Source organism: Mycteria americana, chromosome 12 (genome assembly GCF_035582795.1).
Source record: "Mycteria americana isolate JAX WOST 10 ecotype Jacksonville Zoo and Gardens chromosome 12, USCA_MyAme_1.0, whole genome shotgun sequence".
Lineage (NCBI taxonomy): Eukaryota > Metazoa > Chordata > Aves > Ciconiiformes > Ciconiidae > Mycteria > Mycteria americana.
The window spans coordinates 18,933,987-18,951,232 of record NC_134376.1 but is presented as its reverse complement, the minus strand read 5'-3'; the positions used below and the strand labels follow the sequence as shown (position 1 = coordinate 18,951,232).

The window sequence follows — 17,246 nt, the reverse complement described above, 5'->3', positions numbered from 1 at the left end:
GACACCCACCACGCTGGCGTGAGCAGGAGGCAGCTGCTGTGCCCCGGCACGCTGACCTCCAGCCGGTGCCACTGACACAGCGCCGCGACCCGCAACCGCCACCGCTTCCCTGCCTGGGCGGCCGCCAGGGCTGGCAAATGGCTGCACTGCCAGCGGCTCCGTCCCAGGGCTCCCCGGGGGCCCGGAATCCCAAAGCACGACATCAGCTTGCTGCGACCACGTGCGGAGGGCTGGGCCGTGTCCCCCAGGCTGTGCCCAGGGACCCCACTCATCCTGGTTTCGCGGCCAAGCGGCCACCCGAGGGTCTGGCCAGCCCCGGAGGCGGAGGGGAGGTTACGCTGCCCCGGGACGCTCCCGGGGAGCCTTACGAGGTGTTTAGCAAACAGGGAATTGCATCAGGATAGCCCGGCCTGGGAGCTGTCGGGGGCCGTACCCTGCCTGCCCCGGCAGCCCGGAGCCCCCGGACCCACCCAGCCGACCCCAGACACTGGCTGCCGAGCGGGCACTGCCAGCGCCCGGCTGCCTGCAGCAGCGTTACGCATGGAGATCCCCGACCCCCAACCCACCTCGCTCTGGCCGGGAGGCAGCGTTGCCGGCTGCCGTGGCACCTCGCTCCCCAAGGATACAGCCTGGGGGCATAGAGCCACTTTGGGTGCGCTCGGGGTGCTCCAGGGTCCTTCCAAGGATGCTGCTGCAGGAGGGAAGGGAAGGGGGAAGAGAAAACCTGGAGCCCAGATTTTGCCCATCCCCATGCTGGGGTCCATGCAGTCACAGCAACACGGTCTGAGAAGACACCGGTGCTGGGGTTTGGGTCGGCCCCTGTCCTGCTGACCCCTCTCCGGAGCGAGGGGAGCAGCCCCTGAGGGGTGGCCTGTTTCACACGGGAGCCTGAGATGCCTCATCCCTGCGTCACCAGGATCAAAAGTGGCAAGGCCGGGACAAGCGCGTGCCAGGAACCTTTGCCTCGGCAGCACGAGGCCGTCCGGAGGGATGCCGGTGCCATGTGGTTGGAAATGCAGCTCCCAATGACTTGAGACCCTCGCCCACGCCTGGGGACCCCCACCCAGCTTCTTCTAGTGCTTCTTCAGCCGAAGACAAAAGAAAAAGTGACTCTCCCCACCCCGGACCAAACCCACGATACGACTTTCGCCATCTAAAGGCTTAAAAGCAGCCATAACTTCAGTCTCTCCCAAACCATTCATCTCCGTGCGTCCAAGTACCTGCTGCACCCCAAAAGGGGGATTTTTTGGGGTCACTTTCAAAGATCGCAGACACAGATGTGAGTTTTATGGCTCATCTTCTGCCTTCAAGACAAGGGAGCGCAGGAAGCGGCTCAGCTCCCTGTCCTGGAGGGGAGGGCACACTGCCACGTCCCCCCTCCGATAACACCCTGCACCACGGGAGGAGGGCTCCTGCCCCACCAACGCACCCACGGGTGGGTGCATCCTCATTTTCAAGCGTCTTGGGTGCAGTCAGATGAAGGTCACCATTTCTTCACAGCCTGCATGGTACAACCCCGCAGGGGACAGCAGGACCACCCCAAGACACCCTCAAATCGGGAAGGTGGGTTCAGATAAAAGCACCCAACTAGGAGAGACCTGAACCAGCCCAGAGCAACCTGCGTCCTCCTCTTTCTCCAAGGAACAGGGACCCTTAAAGCTCCATCCAGCCTCTCCCCGACGTTCAGGCTGTGCGGTGTTTTCTTGCCCTGCTCTACCCAGGCAGAGACAGCTGCAGCAAAGGCAGCCCCTGCTGCTCCAGCGTAATGGGCTCCGGCTGTCTGTACCCCACCTGAAACCACACACAGCCTTTGTTTCGGCTCTGCTGGTGAGAGGGAACAGACACTTCCAGAACCCCCCTGAAAAAGAGAAAAAAAAGTCTTCGTGACTCTTCCCTGACCAGGCTTTCACCTTAGCTCCAGGGTTTTCCAGGCTGCAGACACTATCTCATTTCCCCCCTGCCCCGTCCTAGCCCCGGCAATTACTACTTAAGCTGTTAAAACAAGCGTGGCCAGTCTGGTACGAAGTGGAAAATCTGATCCTAGGGAAGCGAGCAGGCAGGGGAAAAGGGAGGTCAACGGGAGGTGGGATGGGAGCGAGAGAGAAAAGGATCAGGCAAGGAGAAGCCTCCCTCCACCCAGGAGGAAACCCCCTTCCTGGGGGCTCCCGGCCCCAGCTGATGCCCCTGAAGCCGGCCCCAGTGACACCCCAATGGTGACACCAGTGCTCCGAGCTCCCTGCGGCACCCTTTCCATTTCAAAGTCACATTGATCCCAGGCTGACTTGCAGCTCGTTCCAGTCTGGGTAGGACGGGTGAATACTGCCACAGCGCTCCGTCCTCTCCCCCCGAGATTGCCCGGACCCCAAGAAGCAATTTAAGGCTTCGACTGTACTTGCAAACCCCATCCCCGTGTACCAGGGACTGCGCGCAACCCCGCGCAAGCTGATGGGGAGCCTGGCTTCCGACAGCCACCCGTGCTGTTAAAGGTGTTGCAGGCTACTCTGTTTTCTTAGAGCTCCGCTACCCAAAAATCAGAGATTCTGTGAGGATCAAGACTTCAATAGGAACAGTTTTAGTTTCTGCAGTTGTAGACAAAGGCAAAAAGAACCCCCGAGCCAGGAATTGTGACTTTAAGACCCCCCCCAAAACGCAATCCAAGGTTAACATGAGTTATTTTGAGGCTGATCAGGAAGCGGCAATATGCACCTCCAGCACAAGCGGTCCCAAATCCCCAGTTTTGGGCAGAACTACCACCTTTTCCCTTCAACTTCTTCCCAGCCCACACAAAAATTGATACAACTTCTCCACCTTTCAATTGGTAGTTCAAAACAACAAAAAAAGGACTTTAATTTATACAAAACAAAACCATGTATAATCAGTTGAACAACATTGACTGTACAAAGGAATAAAAAAATAAAAGGATAGTCCAAAAAAAAAAAACCAACTCAGGAATGGTACAAGTGTTGGAGAGCAGCTACAGACTAGTGTTGACATCAGATGCAAGAATCTTTTCCTTTTAAATAGAAAAAAAAAAAAAGTTTTTTGCTGAGCAAACACTTCAGGTAAATCTTTCATCCTCACTCTGGACAGGATCTGCGGAGACCTTATAGGGTGAAAAAAAAAAATCAACCACAGGGAAAAAGGTGTGGGGAGGTGTCACACGTGGCAAAGCCAAACCAAGCAGAGGTACATCAAGTTTTTCTAGACATGCAGCAGCTTTGTGATTTGAGGAAGGAAACCTTCGTCCCTCTTCACCCCGCACACCGGTGCCCAGGAGCAGCCCAGCGAAGGGGCCCCGCGGTGCCCAGATGATGTCTTCCAGGAGAAGTTGCCTTTGCAGTGCCGGGGCGCATCACCTGTTGGCCGTATATCCCCGGGCTGCTGAGCCAGCGATTGTCTTCTGCTGTGTGTTAAGTGATGGGAAACAGGTGCCAGCCATCCCAGACAGGTTCTTGAAATCCCCCAGCCTCTGCCCCACCACGCCGAGCTCGGCTGCGGCTTTGCTCTTGAGCCAAACCACCACTACAAAGGATTCTTCTCCCCCCTCCATCTGCCTAGGGTTTAATTCTCTCCTCGCTCATTTGAGCTGGGCAATAAGCACACTAGAGACGAGCCAAGAGACCTGCCCCTGTATTGTATTTTGTTGTACAGAGTGGGGAGGGGGAAGGCTCCTTCGCCTCCCAGGTCAGCTCAGAAGCAAGGGGAAGGAGATGTCCCCCATGGAGGGCTGCGTCCCTGCCTGCTGCCTGAGCAAAGCGGGTCCGTCAGCCACGCAGGAGCCGCTGCGGCTTCATTCTGCCCATGCAATGCAACAAGCTGCTGACGGGGGGAGAAGAGCAAGCCCGGGCCTTGCGAAGTTGCTAACTTCAGGAGGAAGATGGCAGCACCGTACCGGCTGGGCTCCTCGCTGAGGAGGAGACCGGCCCAGCACAAGGAAAAGCAGTTCACTTTCTACCACGCTACTCACAATCTACACGTCCTGGCCACCTACGCCAATCTGTTGACATAGCTCAGACCCACTGCCAAGCCCCGCTTAGCTTTTGCAATAAGGGCTAGGCGTTATTTCTAAGTTTCCAGGTGAATTTCCAGCACAGATCAGCCATGGAACGAAGCCAGGGAAGCACACGCCCTTGCTTGACACAAGATCTTCTCCGATAGCACGTGCACATCTCAAGCTCTTGCCACTGAGCACGCATGCCCCTCTAAAATCCAGGAGCGGTCCTACAGAGCAAAGCAGTTTGCTTTCCCGATTTCCTGGCGCTGCCACGAAAGCCGAGCGCATTCACCACGACGGGACCTGGGGATCACTGTTTTCCCACACAAACTTTTCACTTTCCCAGTCCCTGCTCCTTCATGCTCCAGTGGGGAAAGCTGCTTCTGTCCTTTCCCCACTTTCATCCAGGAGGAGCCGCAGCAACGCTAGCTCAAGCAGAATGTCTTTGGAAAAGCAAAGCAAGAAGCAGCCAGGATTCGGGGGCTGCCGCACAGGGTGGTGTCGTGTCAGGGTCCAGAGGGCTGTGTGGTGGATGGAGGGCTCTGGAAGCGACAGCCGAGGCTTTGCAGCAATAAGGGACAAATTCAGCACTTTCCCTCTGCTTTAGGCGCGACGCTTCTACTCTTTGCTCCTCAGTCCCCAGTCAGCCGCGCATCAGAAGGTGCAAAGCGAGCAAGGCATCAGTCTGACCTCAGAGCTGCCTCTTCGTCCTGCCTGCCGAAAACAAACCCCGAGACCCTGGCCTCTCCGCTCTACCCCTCGATCCACTTACGTCCCACCCTGCCTTCAGCACTCACAATTTTAGGGAATGATCGGAATAACGCAGCTTGGGGTATGTTACACACGAATCGTTCTTTCCTTCTGCATATGTAGTATTTAAAAAAAACCCAGCACAAGCCCAGGTGGTGATTGAAAATCTCTTAAAGCATTTGTATATTTTCATCGGAAAATCCTCCACTTCTCCCCTTTTGATGACACTGGGAAAGTTAATCCAGTGCTTGTATTTACATGGCTGCATAAAATTTTCCCTGACTGCTTCTTAAAAAAAACCTTAAAAAACAAGTGATATATATATATATGTATAATATTTACATAAATAAACAAAGAAGGCAAGCGGACTGCTTCCTTCCCCTTTCCAATTGGCCAACTCTTGCCTTGTTTTCTTTGTTTTTGGCAACAGCAGGTTAACATCCTGCTGAAAACTGTCATTAGTCCCCTGTCCCCGTTTCTTTTTTTTCTACATCCAATGATCACTATTGCACCAGCAATCTGTTCAGGAGCCCAAGAGTTAAAGTTGCAGCACACACTCTCCTTGCCTACTCCCTTAAGCCTCTCAATCTTCCATTAAATCCATTTCTCCATTGAGACTGGATGAGCTTTTTTCCCTTCCCCCCCTCCCCAACCCGGCAGCTGCTGAATTTTCCACCCCAGGCCGAAAGGCAAAGCCCAAAGCATTCTTGGAGGGTCACTTGGCAGAGTCCTCTCCCCGCCAGCGCTGCGAGATCCAGCCGGCACCACGCTTCGTATGCGGAGCCAAAACGTGAGCACATTCCCAACACTTGCGCGCGCCATCACAAAAGCAACCGCGGCCCATCCGAAAGGATCCAGTCGAAAAGGGTTAAGTGTGCAAACAGCTGTACATCGGTGGGTGGGTGTGGATACGTTAGAAGCTCACGGCGCGTCCATCCTGCTAAGAGATCTTGCAGTTGTTGCGTGAGCAGTTCTGTGGGGGGCTCTGGGGTGGACGAATTGATTTGGATCTCTTCAAGCTGTTACCTTTGCTGCTGCTCCCACCCCCACTGCTGGCCAAGGAATACGACCGGCCGTGCATCATCACCGCGTTCATCCCGTTGGCCATCGAGAAGGATTTCAGGTGACTCTTGATGGTGACAGGCAACGGCAGCTTGTCGATGAGGTGGACTGGGGTGCAGGAAACGATGGCTCGGCAGCACAGGTCCTGTAAGCTGAACACTGGTGGGGGAAGAGACCAGACAGTCAAGGGCCAAGAGATTTCAAGGGCTGCCTTCTCCCTACAACTATTCCTTATGCTGTGCAGTTCCTGCTCCTTTGGGGAGAGAAGCTAATAATGATCGCACAGGAGCCTTGAATAGGAAGCAGATCAGTTAGGACAAAAGTTTGGGAAACTCCAGGCGAGCTCTGCCTTAGAGGTTAGTGCTTTGCCAGAGACCAGCTTTGGTGTCAAAATAGGGCTTAGACACTGCCACCGCTCCTCTCTGCACGGTGCCCGGGACAGGCAGGGCCTTGCTCACGTTCCAGGCAGACACTTGGCTTCTCAGGCCATTGTTTGGCAGCCAGAAGGATGGGCCCAGGGAAGGAGGCAACAGGGTCAGCAAGTCTTGGAGCAGGACAGTCTCACTTGGGACCCGCTTGGGGAGCAGCAGCCACGGGGCCAGCTCTCTGCGGAGTGCCTGCAGCAACAGAGATCCCACCAAGCCAGAACACTCTGCCCTTTCAGGCTTCCCAGCGTCCTCTCAGCTCCGTGTACACCATGAGCCTGCTTTGGGAAGTCTACTTGGAGGGGGTTTCCCAGCAAGCGGCCACACGAGGGCACGCTTTCACCTCCAGCCTGCCGCGAAAGCCACGCTGCTATTCCCAAGCAGGCAGCCCCTATTCCCAAGCAGGCAGGCAGGCAGCAGCCAGCAGTTACAAGTCCTGCCTGTGGAAGAGGTTCAGAAGAGGTCTGCGAATGCAGCCCAGTTCCTGCTCTCCTGCTCACCATCCCTCCATGAGCTGGAGACAGCGGCATGGCAGCCAGGTCAGGGCAGGAGCCCTGGCAGGTAATTTGGTGCCTGGGGCTGGCAAATAGGATTTTCCCTCTCTCATGAGCAGGAGCTGAGGATCCATATGAAGGCAGGTCACCCCCAGAGTGCAAATCTCCTGCTGCTCAGACTGCCAGTGGGGCACACTGCTACCTCCAGCTAGGAACGTGGGACTTAAGACTATTTTGCTTCAAACACAACAGGCTGAGATGCAACACAGACTCTGCTTGCTGTTTGCACACTGCAGCACATGTGCCTGCATATACGGAATACCCTAGCCCACTGCTCCGTGCCGACAGCAGGGATGTGATTTAGTCCCTTTCAGCTCCTTAGCCTCATTCTGCCTCCACGTCTCTCCAAAACAGGAGACGCAGGCTCAGGCGAGGGTAAGGACAGAGGTACTTATGCTTGGATTCATCCCACACAGCCATTTGATTGAAGTATTTTCAAGTTGTGAGCTTAATTGCCCTCAGCCTCATCCAGAGTAAGTGGAGAAGCGTAGGATGCCCTGGAGCAATTCAGATCCCAGACATGCTGAACTGCCTTCTGGAGCTGCCCATCTCTCACCGCTGCCTGCTGGGTTCCTGCACTAGTACAGGCAGCTTGTTGTGGCCCAGCTTCAGCTTGTCTGACCCGAGGCATTTCTCCATGTCAAGTGCTTTCAGATCCCACGGTTACTAATAAATACACCTCCCATCTAGGCAGTCAGTCCTATCTCTCAATTTCAGCCCAGACAGCTCTCACGCCTTCCCCACGCCAAGCACCTTCCTCACTACTGACCTCTGTTGGGTCTCCAGATCTTCTCCATGCCGTGCCGCATGAGGACGATACGGGACAACTCCGTGAAGGACTCTATGACGTTGAAGTTGCACAGGGGGCTGACCTCAAAAAACGTCATGCAGTTCTTCTCCGCGTAAGCCCGGGCCTGCTCCGTTGGCACCTGCCGCTTGAAGGCGAGGTGAAGCCTGTTTCCCACCAGGATCCGAGGGACACCTGGGGCGTGCTTAAAAAAAGGAAAGAAGTGGAGAAATGATGGCTTGTCCTCTGTAAGGGCAGCCTACAACCAGTATTCTTCTGCTTAGCTACAATAGCAGTGAGAGCAAAGAAATAGGAACTGCTCTGTGACCGAGAGGGACTGCCAAAATCAGTACTACATGGTGAGGAAGACTAATTTATCTCCTCTACAGTCCATTTTAGAGGGAACCTTCCTATCTCTCTTGGCCATTCTCAAGCCCTTTCCTACTACTCTGGATTTACACAGAAGTGGAAGGCAGACACTTACTTTGCTTATTAGCAGACTGCCATCATTTCCTCTCCATAGCAGAGCCATTCTCGTCCCCATATCAGAGGTGGCACCTCCACAGAGTTTTGCTATAGACCACCGCACGTGTTCTTCCATTCAACTTACCTCATCTATTTCCTTTATCCATCGGTCTATCCCATCGAAGGACCAGCGATTAGTGATGTCATACACCAAGAGAATTCCCTAATGGAAGAAAATCAGGAGCAATCAGGAAGTTTCACAGTAGGCAAACTGGAAGGGAGACACACCTGAAAGACCACCTCCATATGCAGAAACCAAAAGGCTAAGGGACAGAACATTGCTCCAGCTGCACTATTTGTGTGCTTACTAGGGAAAAAATTGAGACAACAGGACTGTACTAACTCAGTCCCAGACTATTAGGGGAGGTTTTACTCTTGTGTTGGCTTGAACAGCCCCCAAATAATTTCCAAAGCAGCAGTTTCTACAAAGGAGGAGGAACTGCCTCGGTGACTGTGTATCTGGAGGATCAAGGCTGTGCAAATCCAATACAAACTCACTGAGGTAGAAACAGTCTTTTTCTTTTCCCCTTATGCGGAACAGCTGCATTCAGTGGTAGGATGGTAGCAGAACATGACAAAGTCAATAAAGCACACCCATCTTCAGCATGTTTTCCCGTCTCCAGAACCTGTCTCATTCTGCTGTCCCTCTGCTGGCAGGGAAGAAGTTGAGTGATGCCAATAAGCCACACTGGAGGACAGATCTCAAGACCAGGATCCTCACCAGGCTTTGCTGAAAGCAGCGGGTGTTGCTAATTGTCACTGCTGCACCAGCAGAGAACAAACACAGTACAGCGATGCTGGCAAACCCTAGAGGGTCAGATCGAAGGCCCCGCTGAAGGACCTTCCCCCTGCCCTTTCTTCTGGAAGAGAGGTACCTACTGCATCTCAGGCCCACATCCATCATCCCTAAACACCACCCACATCCACGACTCACTTCCCAGTCACCTCTTGAGGTGCAGCACAATGATGCTGGCAATGAGGACAGGCACAACTCAAGGCAGGAACATTTGTGCCTGCAGCCGTGACAACATGGAGCAGCACTTCAGAGGGTCTCCACCCGAGACCAGCTATCAGGACTCAGGGGCAGGACCAGACTGCTAGCCACCACTCAGGTCCACAGCAACTCTTAACACGTGAGCTTTTCTTGAATCAAAGTATTTCTGAGGACAGACACAAGGAAAGTAGGCTATGCACAGCCCTGCAGGCACACAAGTCAACACATCAGGAGCTGCTTCTCAGTACCAGTTGGGCACATACAGCATTTAGAGAATTGTCTTAAGCAGCAGCCTTTCTGCAACTCTCCTGTTATTTTTCTGACTTCTTGTCACTCTCTTCTTTGCAATCAAGGACATTGCAACTGACAACATGCATTTCAAGGTTACTTCACAGAATCGCAATTGAAGATGCCCCGAAATGGGAACTACAGAGGAACAGATGATCTCGCACTGTGAGAGGAGGCACCCCAGCTGGGAATGCAGCGCCGGATGAAAGGTAACCCAGCAGCAATAGGACTAAGCTAAGGGCAAAACAAACCAGCCTGAGCTGACTCCAGGATAAGAGATCACTTAGCAGCAAGCTCAGCAGAACCAGTCTTCTCTGAATCAGGGGTATCCCCCAGGAACAGCCGCCCCTACAGTAAGTCCCCAGCGCAAGCAAAAGAGATCTTAAGTTGGCAAAGGAAAATCTCAGCTGGCAGCCTAGTCCTCCCTAGGAGATGCCTTGATACAGCACAGTGAAGGAGGGAGCTGACAAACTGCCTAGCATCTGTCCTGGTACAAGTCAGAGACTACCAAGCACCCTCACGTACCAGTGGAGTTGCTCCTTTATTCATCGAAATGGAAGATCCACGACACAGATGGGAAACACAAACTACCTAGTCCTCCTGAAACACAGCTCTACAATATTTCCTGCTGCCAAAGCTTGTGATGAACTGGGGGAAGCCTGTACAGAAGCCATATATGTGATATCCCTCAAGTTTATGACAAAATAATCATCAGCATGAGATCTGGAGCACATGGGAATGATAAACACCAGGGCATCTAAGCCACAAAGGCACTTGAATCCTCATAATAAAGTCATGGCTTAAGCTGGCACTTGAAGTGTTCCCCCCACTTGGAAAAGCAGCCTTTCTCCGAGTATGCTGGATGTGCCTCCATGTTGTTTGCCTTTCCCTCAAAGCTCTCTCAGAACATGCAGCTCTCACAAAGCCTGCCCAATTTTATTGTTTTTAAAAGTCTTGGTCAGAACAATTCTGATTCTTGAGCTTTATCCCCAACCTCATTGCACAGCACTTCCATGCCGGGCAGTCACTCTCCAGGAGAAGCTTGCTTTTTCTGTCCTCGCTGGCCCTCCAACATCTATGCTTCTGCATTTGTACCATTTGCAGAAAGGCTCAAATGTACAAAAAAAAAAAGTGGAGAGGGTACAAAAGGCAAGTCATGCATGGTGGGTTGGTTTTCATGTTTGATAGCCCAACATGAAGAGTGAGCCCTTCAAAGCTTGGGTTTGAGGTTGTTCTGAGGGACCTGACGATGAGTTTTCATAATTGCAGAAGCATGTGTGGGGTGGGGGGAGCAGATGCATCTTTAGTTTCCTCCAAGGAAAGTCTAGGGCTCATGTCTAGAGTCCATAATTTTTTGCAGTGTCATTTCTAGAACAGTCAAAAAACTTCATGCTCAAAAAGAATTGGAGGTTGTTTTTGTTTTGGAGAAGAGAATCAGTTTCTCCTAGGTTTAGACAGGAAAAAATAAGAAGGAAGTAATTATTTTCTGTAATTAAAAAATCCACAAAACCAAAGATACTGCTTTTCAAGAACCAAATCAATACCAGTATACATCACATTAAGTGCATTTAAAAAAAGAAAAAGAGAGAGAGAGAGAGACAGACAGACAGACAGACTCTGAGCTTTCTTTTCATTTTTGTTATATTTGTTTTGACTTCGAGCTTCCAAGGCTGCACGTGTGAATGAATGAGAGTCAGGAAATAACAAAGCAAAAAGTTTGATGACCCCCTTCCAAGACAAACTGCCAACAAGTTAAATAAAGTCTACTTATTTTATTTCTGGATTGACAAGTTCCTTTAGCCAAGAGAAACAGACCCAAGACCTAGTTTGTGAAGACTGCTTCTGCCAGAAATATGCTCTAGGAGGAGAGAGTTTTTAAGCTTGCTGGCAGCTGCAGTCTGGATCTTCTTTAAATAGGAATAAGGACAAAACATCAGCAAAAACACAGCCCAAGTTCGCAGGAGCAGGATGGAAGGTCAAGACCACAATATCTAAATGCAAGAGACAAGACGCTGCCTGCCAGCTTACCCTCCAAGTCATAACACAGCTCCATGAATGCACATTTAGAGTTAACATTGTCAAGTAAAGCTTCCCAAAGTTCAGAAGACACCAAGGCCAAGTTGTCAAATGCCTTGCTTCTGTCCCCATCCTCCCCAGCATGGGTATTAAGACCAGCTTTACCGTAACTCAGCAGAAGATGGAGGAAGCTGTCTTAAAAGTCTCTGGCCAGCTCACGGTACTGCCAGATAACCTCGTACTTCTTCCAAGTAGCACTGGCATGCTCCAGACACCACGTTTCTAGAGCACACATCCCAAATACGCTTTGTCATTAGCATTTTCTTCCCTAGAGAGAACAGTACCCAGACATGCACACAGAGAGGGAGCTGGCTCCATTTCTGCAGACAGTTCCAAGAAAGATCTATTGGTTTTTTTATTTTTGTAAAAAAAGTCTCCTTTGGAATAACGTGCACAGAATTTTAACTTACTCAACTAGACAAATGAACAGTTTCCCATTTGCAGCCTAAACTGTTCTCTAAGTGCCTAGATGGTTGTCAACACCATAATATCTCCATACCTCTAAAATTTTAGTTTCACAAAAAAACCAAGTGTTACGTACCAAAGGTTCCCACAGCATGAAGTGAAAAGCTGCACCCTCAGGTTCTCAGATCAAGGGTATTCTGGAGCCCTCATCAACACTCCAACAGCCTTTTTCTCCTCAACCTGCCTACAGGCTTCTGTGTGAGGTAGAAGACGGCTGGACTCATCCCCAGACCCGTCTCGGGTCTTTTCACATTGATTTTCAAAGTTCATTTCCACCATTTTTGTTCTACGCTACTGGGATTGGCACAACCCTAAGCACACCAGTGACAGAAATTTCCACGAGTGCATCACACAGTGAACAAGGAACACAGAGAGATCATCTGTTATTGTATCCAGCAGCACATGTGGACACTTACTCTGCCAAAACCCAAACTTCTTTCCAGCAGGAGCTTACACAAAGATCTGTCCGCATAACCAAGGGGGGGACGGGGGAAGTATCATCCCTGTCTGCTTGCTGCAGGTTTAGACCAGGCTTATAAACAATAAGCTTTTAAAGGTGAGAGAGAAGCAGCATGCTCCTCCATCGTTGCAGAGCAGACTTCTCCAAAAAGGCTTCTCAGATGCTTTAGGACCTGGATCTCCAGCCACTCAGACAAGCATGCAAGAACACGGCCAGGGGGACGCAAGCGCACACACGACTGAAAGACTTCAGCTCAGTGCAGGCAGATGACAGGGTGGCCAGGAAAGCATCACTCGCTGGTATTCTCCACTGATGGAAAAAAGCTGTTGCTGAAGAAGCCTGGAAGACCCCCCCAGACTGGATTTCTCTGGCCCACAGGATGAAGTAAGCCACAAACAAAGATCCAGCGCTGACAGCAACCAGAACACTTTGTCCCTCCTGCCTGCTCTTTCGGAGCTACATTTGGTCGTGGCTTTCCAGCTGGCACCTTGGACCTTGGCTCACAGGCAATTACATCCTGCTGCCAAACCATTTCCCAACACCATAACACATTGGGGAGGGGGGGGGTATTTATCACTGAGCTTTTGATAAACATTTTGTCAGGCAGGGAGGACTCCTCCAGCAGCTGGACAACCCCATCAAAATGGTCTGAGGCTGGTAAGATATTTGCAGCAACCAAGAAAGCCATAAGGTAGAGCAGAGCCTACATCTCAGAGTCTGCTGAGCTGCCAAAAAAGCCACCACCTTCCTGCATGCTAAGAAGCCCTGAACAGGATAAACAGCAGCTATTCAAACCACCTGCCTAAGCAGAACTCAACAATATTCATTATTCTGTTAGGGCTGCAGCTTCGCTGTAAGATGGGAGCATTTTTGAATTGTTGATTATGGCTTCCTGTAGATGGTCTGAAACTATTCATGAAGGACCTTCTCTATCACACTGCCTGGGAAGAGTTGGCAAGCCACATTTCCAGAAACAGTTTAAATCACTGGCACATAAGCACATCAGGAATGATACTAGCACTGCTTCTTCTTTGCTAGATCAGAAAGCACCACCACAACCCTCTTTCTCCCCTCTGCGACAACTCTTGGAATAGCTTGCGTTTGCTCACAGGAGCCAGAAGAGCCACAGCTGCACCCAACAGTTGAGATCAGCGTGCCAGCTCTGCTGTCGGTATGATTGAGACCTTAAAGCCAAGCAGAAAAAGTCAAAACGCAGATTTCCAAGAGCAAAATGAAATATTTTTGAAGCACCTTTAAGCATCACTGAATGCCCTTCACGATATGCTACGCTGCGATAATTAATATAAAAATCCTTCTGCAACACAGCAAGCTTCAGACTCCCCGAGTTTGTTCTGCAGGTCGCAACACTACTGGGTTTCCATCTGTACCCTCCCCTGGCCCCGCAGTCACCATGACATCGCCTGCACACTCTCCCTGCCCCACCAGTGCCTAGAGGCCAGTGCTTTGCTATCCCAGACACAATTGCTCCTCTTTTGCCCCAAAGAGAGACCCTGAAGCGATGCGGTCAGGACCCGCAGGCCCGATAGACCCTAAGAGGGAAGGGATGATGAAAGCAGCTGTGACAGGAGAAGGGAAACTCAAACATCAGAGAAGCAAGATAAGAAAAGGCAGGGGTCCCAGGCACACCAGTACACCACAAGCCTCCACCTTGAGCCAAAGAGCTCCTTGCATTCCTAATGAGATCAGATCAGCCTGGCAGGGCAGGGAGGGAAAGCAAGACAGATCTGTGATCCTCACAGCAAATCCTGAGGCAAATGTGGCTGGTCCGCCTTGGCTGAAAGAAGGGACTGGTCCTCATTTGAAGACAACTCATCAAGGACAGTGAAGCTATTTTACTTTAGATGTTTTCAAGAGGAAGAAGTTCCTGCTGAACATGAAAGCCACATGGCTACATACCCAGGCAAGTGGTATGGACTCTAAACTGGGAAAGGCATCAAGGTGCTCAAGAAGAGTCCTTTCACTGGGGAGGGACTAGCCTGCAGTCCAGACTGAGCAAAGCATGAGGCTGTGCTGTGGGGGAAAGGAAAACTCCCAAGAAGGTCTGCTCCCTATTTGGAGACTGGTTTTCTACTTTGCAACCTCTCCAGGGTTTACTTCAAAAGACTCAATTCTTATCACTACACTTGAGAAACAATGTGTGTGTGGGAAAGTCAGGTGTGCGTCCCTTACCTGAAGGCACTTTTCATACCAAGTATTCTCTTAAGCACTGGCTATTCAGATAGACTCACCCTGTTCTCAGTCACCCCTGTAAGGGCTGCCAGGTTGGTGAGGCCAGCCTCCTGCTCTCACAGCCAACCTGTCAAAGCCCTCTTTGGAAACTCATTCTTCAAGCTCCCCTTGTGCTCCTTACGGGAAGCTCAGTTCAGAGTCTCACTCCTCTACTCAGTGAGAACCTTCTGCTAATTTTCAGTGTGAAGGTGCTTGTGGCCAGTTTATACCAAGCCGTACTTGTACAAGTATCACACTGCACTTTAAACAGAGCTTTTCCTACCCTGGCGTCTCTCTTCTCTGCTCTATTTATTCTTCCTGAGCTTTTGGCTTGTTAGATTAAAAAGCTGTTTCTCTTGCTTCCATTTGCCTGGATTTGCATCAGGCTTCCTACAGCAGAAGTCTTGAAGTCTGATGATACCAAGAGAGGAAAGCAGACAGCTGAAGCAAAGAAGTCTGTACAGCACACAGCATTAAATACATCTTGAAGAAACAAGAGAACTCAGGAGCATTTTATCTCTTTTCCCCCCAAGACCACACTGGGTTAAAGTTGTCTTTATGCTAAGGCTATGCCAGAAGAAGTTAGCTTCTGCATACTGAAAATAGTTGGAGGTGTTGAAGTCCATTCTTGCAGTCACACAGGCATTTGTTATTCAAAACAAACAGTCCTCTTGCTTTGGTTGACCATTAAGAGTTTAAATTAAGATACTTTCCTCTTCCATTGAAAGATGTGGTGAGTTATTTGAGAGACAATATCTATATTCCTGCTAATACACAAATATTGCTGTATTGCCACATGGGAGCCAATCAGCTGATGCTGAAACCAATCTAAGTTTTACTCCAAGCCACCTGGAGAAGACTGTACAAGGACTCTAGCTACCAGCCTTCAAGAGGCACCCACTTTTCACCGTGCTCATCTCAAGAACACTTTCAGAGGGCAGTGGAGATATTTCATTTGGGAACTACCGCTCCTCCTACTGGGCAGGCTTGCTGTTTTGTTGTTTTTAAGAGTAAAGGTTGACTATTTTGGCAGATCAGGACTGAAGCATCAGAACAGTACTTTGGAAAAGGGATTTGTTGCACAAGCAGAATGCAGGCTTTGAGGTAAAGCCATAAGCTACACCTTGCTGCTTAAGTAAGCTCCAAACCCCAGCATTCAGCAATAAAGCATTCACATTAAAGGTCCCTCTGCCTGGCTGATGAGGTTTATTGCGAACGTCTCTCAGACTCACTCCTTGGGAAGAGTAAGCAGATAAGATGGATGAGGCAGGCCTTGCAGATGTTCAGGTGAGAGTTCCTAAAGCAATACTGATAAATATAGCAGAAGGGCAAGATGTTGCCTCCAAAGCAAAGAAGGTCAAGAACTTAATTTTGAGAAAGGAAGATAAAAGCAATCTTCAATTTCAAACTTAAGGTCAGCTAGATATGCGACATCTTATGGCATCCAGTGTCAAACGTAGCGTCTAGGGAGAATAGGCTGCAGGAACCCAAAGGATGCACTGTGCAAGTGCCTTACAGCTCCACTGCAGTTTCTAGACAGACGTATACCTGTCTGTCCATCCAATTCAAGTATTTTCATCACTACTTATTTCACCTTCCCTGTCTGCCCCAGTTCACTGTATGGTGGCAGCAGCTACGAGTTCCGGCATGCGGGTGCAGGCTCTGCTGGGTGCAGCCCTGTGGAGACACAGCACTTGCTCTGAGGAGTTCACAGTCTACAGGAAGGGGAGAAAGTGTTCTGTACAGCAGTTTGGAAAAGCAGGTCATGCTGCAGACAGGGGTAAAAGATCTCAAATGATATTTCTGGACACATTAGTTGGGAAGCCTGCCGCTTTCTATTCCCAGTTTGATTTGGGCATCTGACACAGCATGTCTCAGAAAAAGACTGACCAAAGCTAAGTTATGTGGTCATCAGAAAACCACACTGACTGATTCCGTTTATTTATAACTGGTAAAGGAAGTGACACGGTTTCAAGCCCACAGGTTATATTAGGATTGGAGCTCTAGATTTTTCTGAAATGTAGTAAGGACAGAGGGAAGCTTAAAGATAAACTCACACATGGGAGTGAGCATGTGAACGGGAGATGCTGTACTCTCCCACTGCGGAAGGCACGCTCCAACACTCCTTGCCTTGCACTTGTGCAAGCACCAGGAAATTGGCCTCTGCTTCAAAGGAGCTGCCTCAAAGCCAGCCACAACAGCAGAGATGTGCACAAGCAAGAATAAACGAGACACTGGAGGAGATATCAGCAGCACATCCCAGGCAAAGTGCTCTCGTGTCTACAGTACAAGTCAATTTGCAGGAAGTCTTACAGAAAGAGAGCATGATGGATTTTGCCAGTTAGCAAAACAAAGTTCTACAGCTAGAAGGAGCAAAAAGCCAAGAGCAATAGTGGCAAGAGGTTGAATAAAAGTGGCAAAGTTTCCCAAAGGCTGGGAAGCTGCCAGGACACTGGCACAGTCAGGAGGCTGATATATAGCTTCCGACTCTTAGTGTCTAAGAGAGGAGAAACTTTCTCCAAAGTTTTCCAATTTGGAAACAAAAGGAAAACACAATAGTTCATTTAATTTAGGATGACTATCCTGGAGGGACCCTGTCACATTACTAAAAGGATGACAATAAAACTGTAAGAAAGC

General features: G+C 50.3%; 1 protein-coding gene across 1 annotated transcript in view; it reads right to left on the bottom strand.

Annotated features, from left to right (window-relative positions):
* Positions 1-2,823: 2,823 nt before the first annotated feature.
* The window catches only part of RAB40C (RAB40C, member RAS oncogene family), a 37,927-nt gene continuing 23,504 nt past the window's right edge, over positions 2,824-17,246 (bottom strand). The window contains exons 5-7 of the mRNA XM_075514764.1: positions 8,183-8,260; positions 7,555-7,777; positions 2,824-5,965 (exon numbers count right to left, since the gene is read on the bottom strand). Coding sequence (XP_075370879.1) covers positions 5,685-5,965; positions 7,555-7,777; positions 8,183-8,260 — 582 coding nt within the window. The 3' untranslated portion in view covers positions 2,824-5,684. The remainder of the gene's footprint in view (positions 5,966-7,554; positions 7,778-8,182; positions 8,261-17,246) is intronic.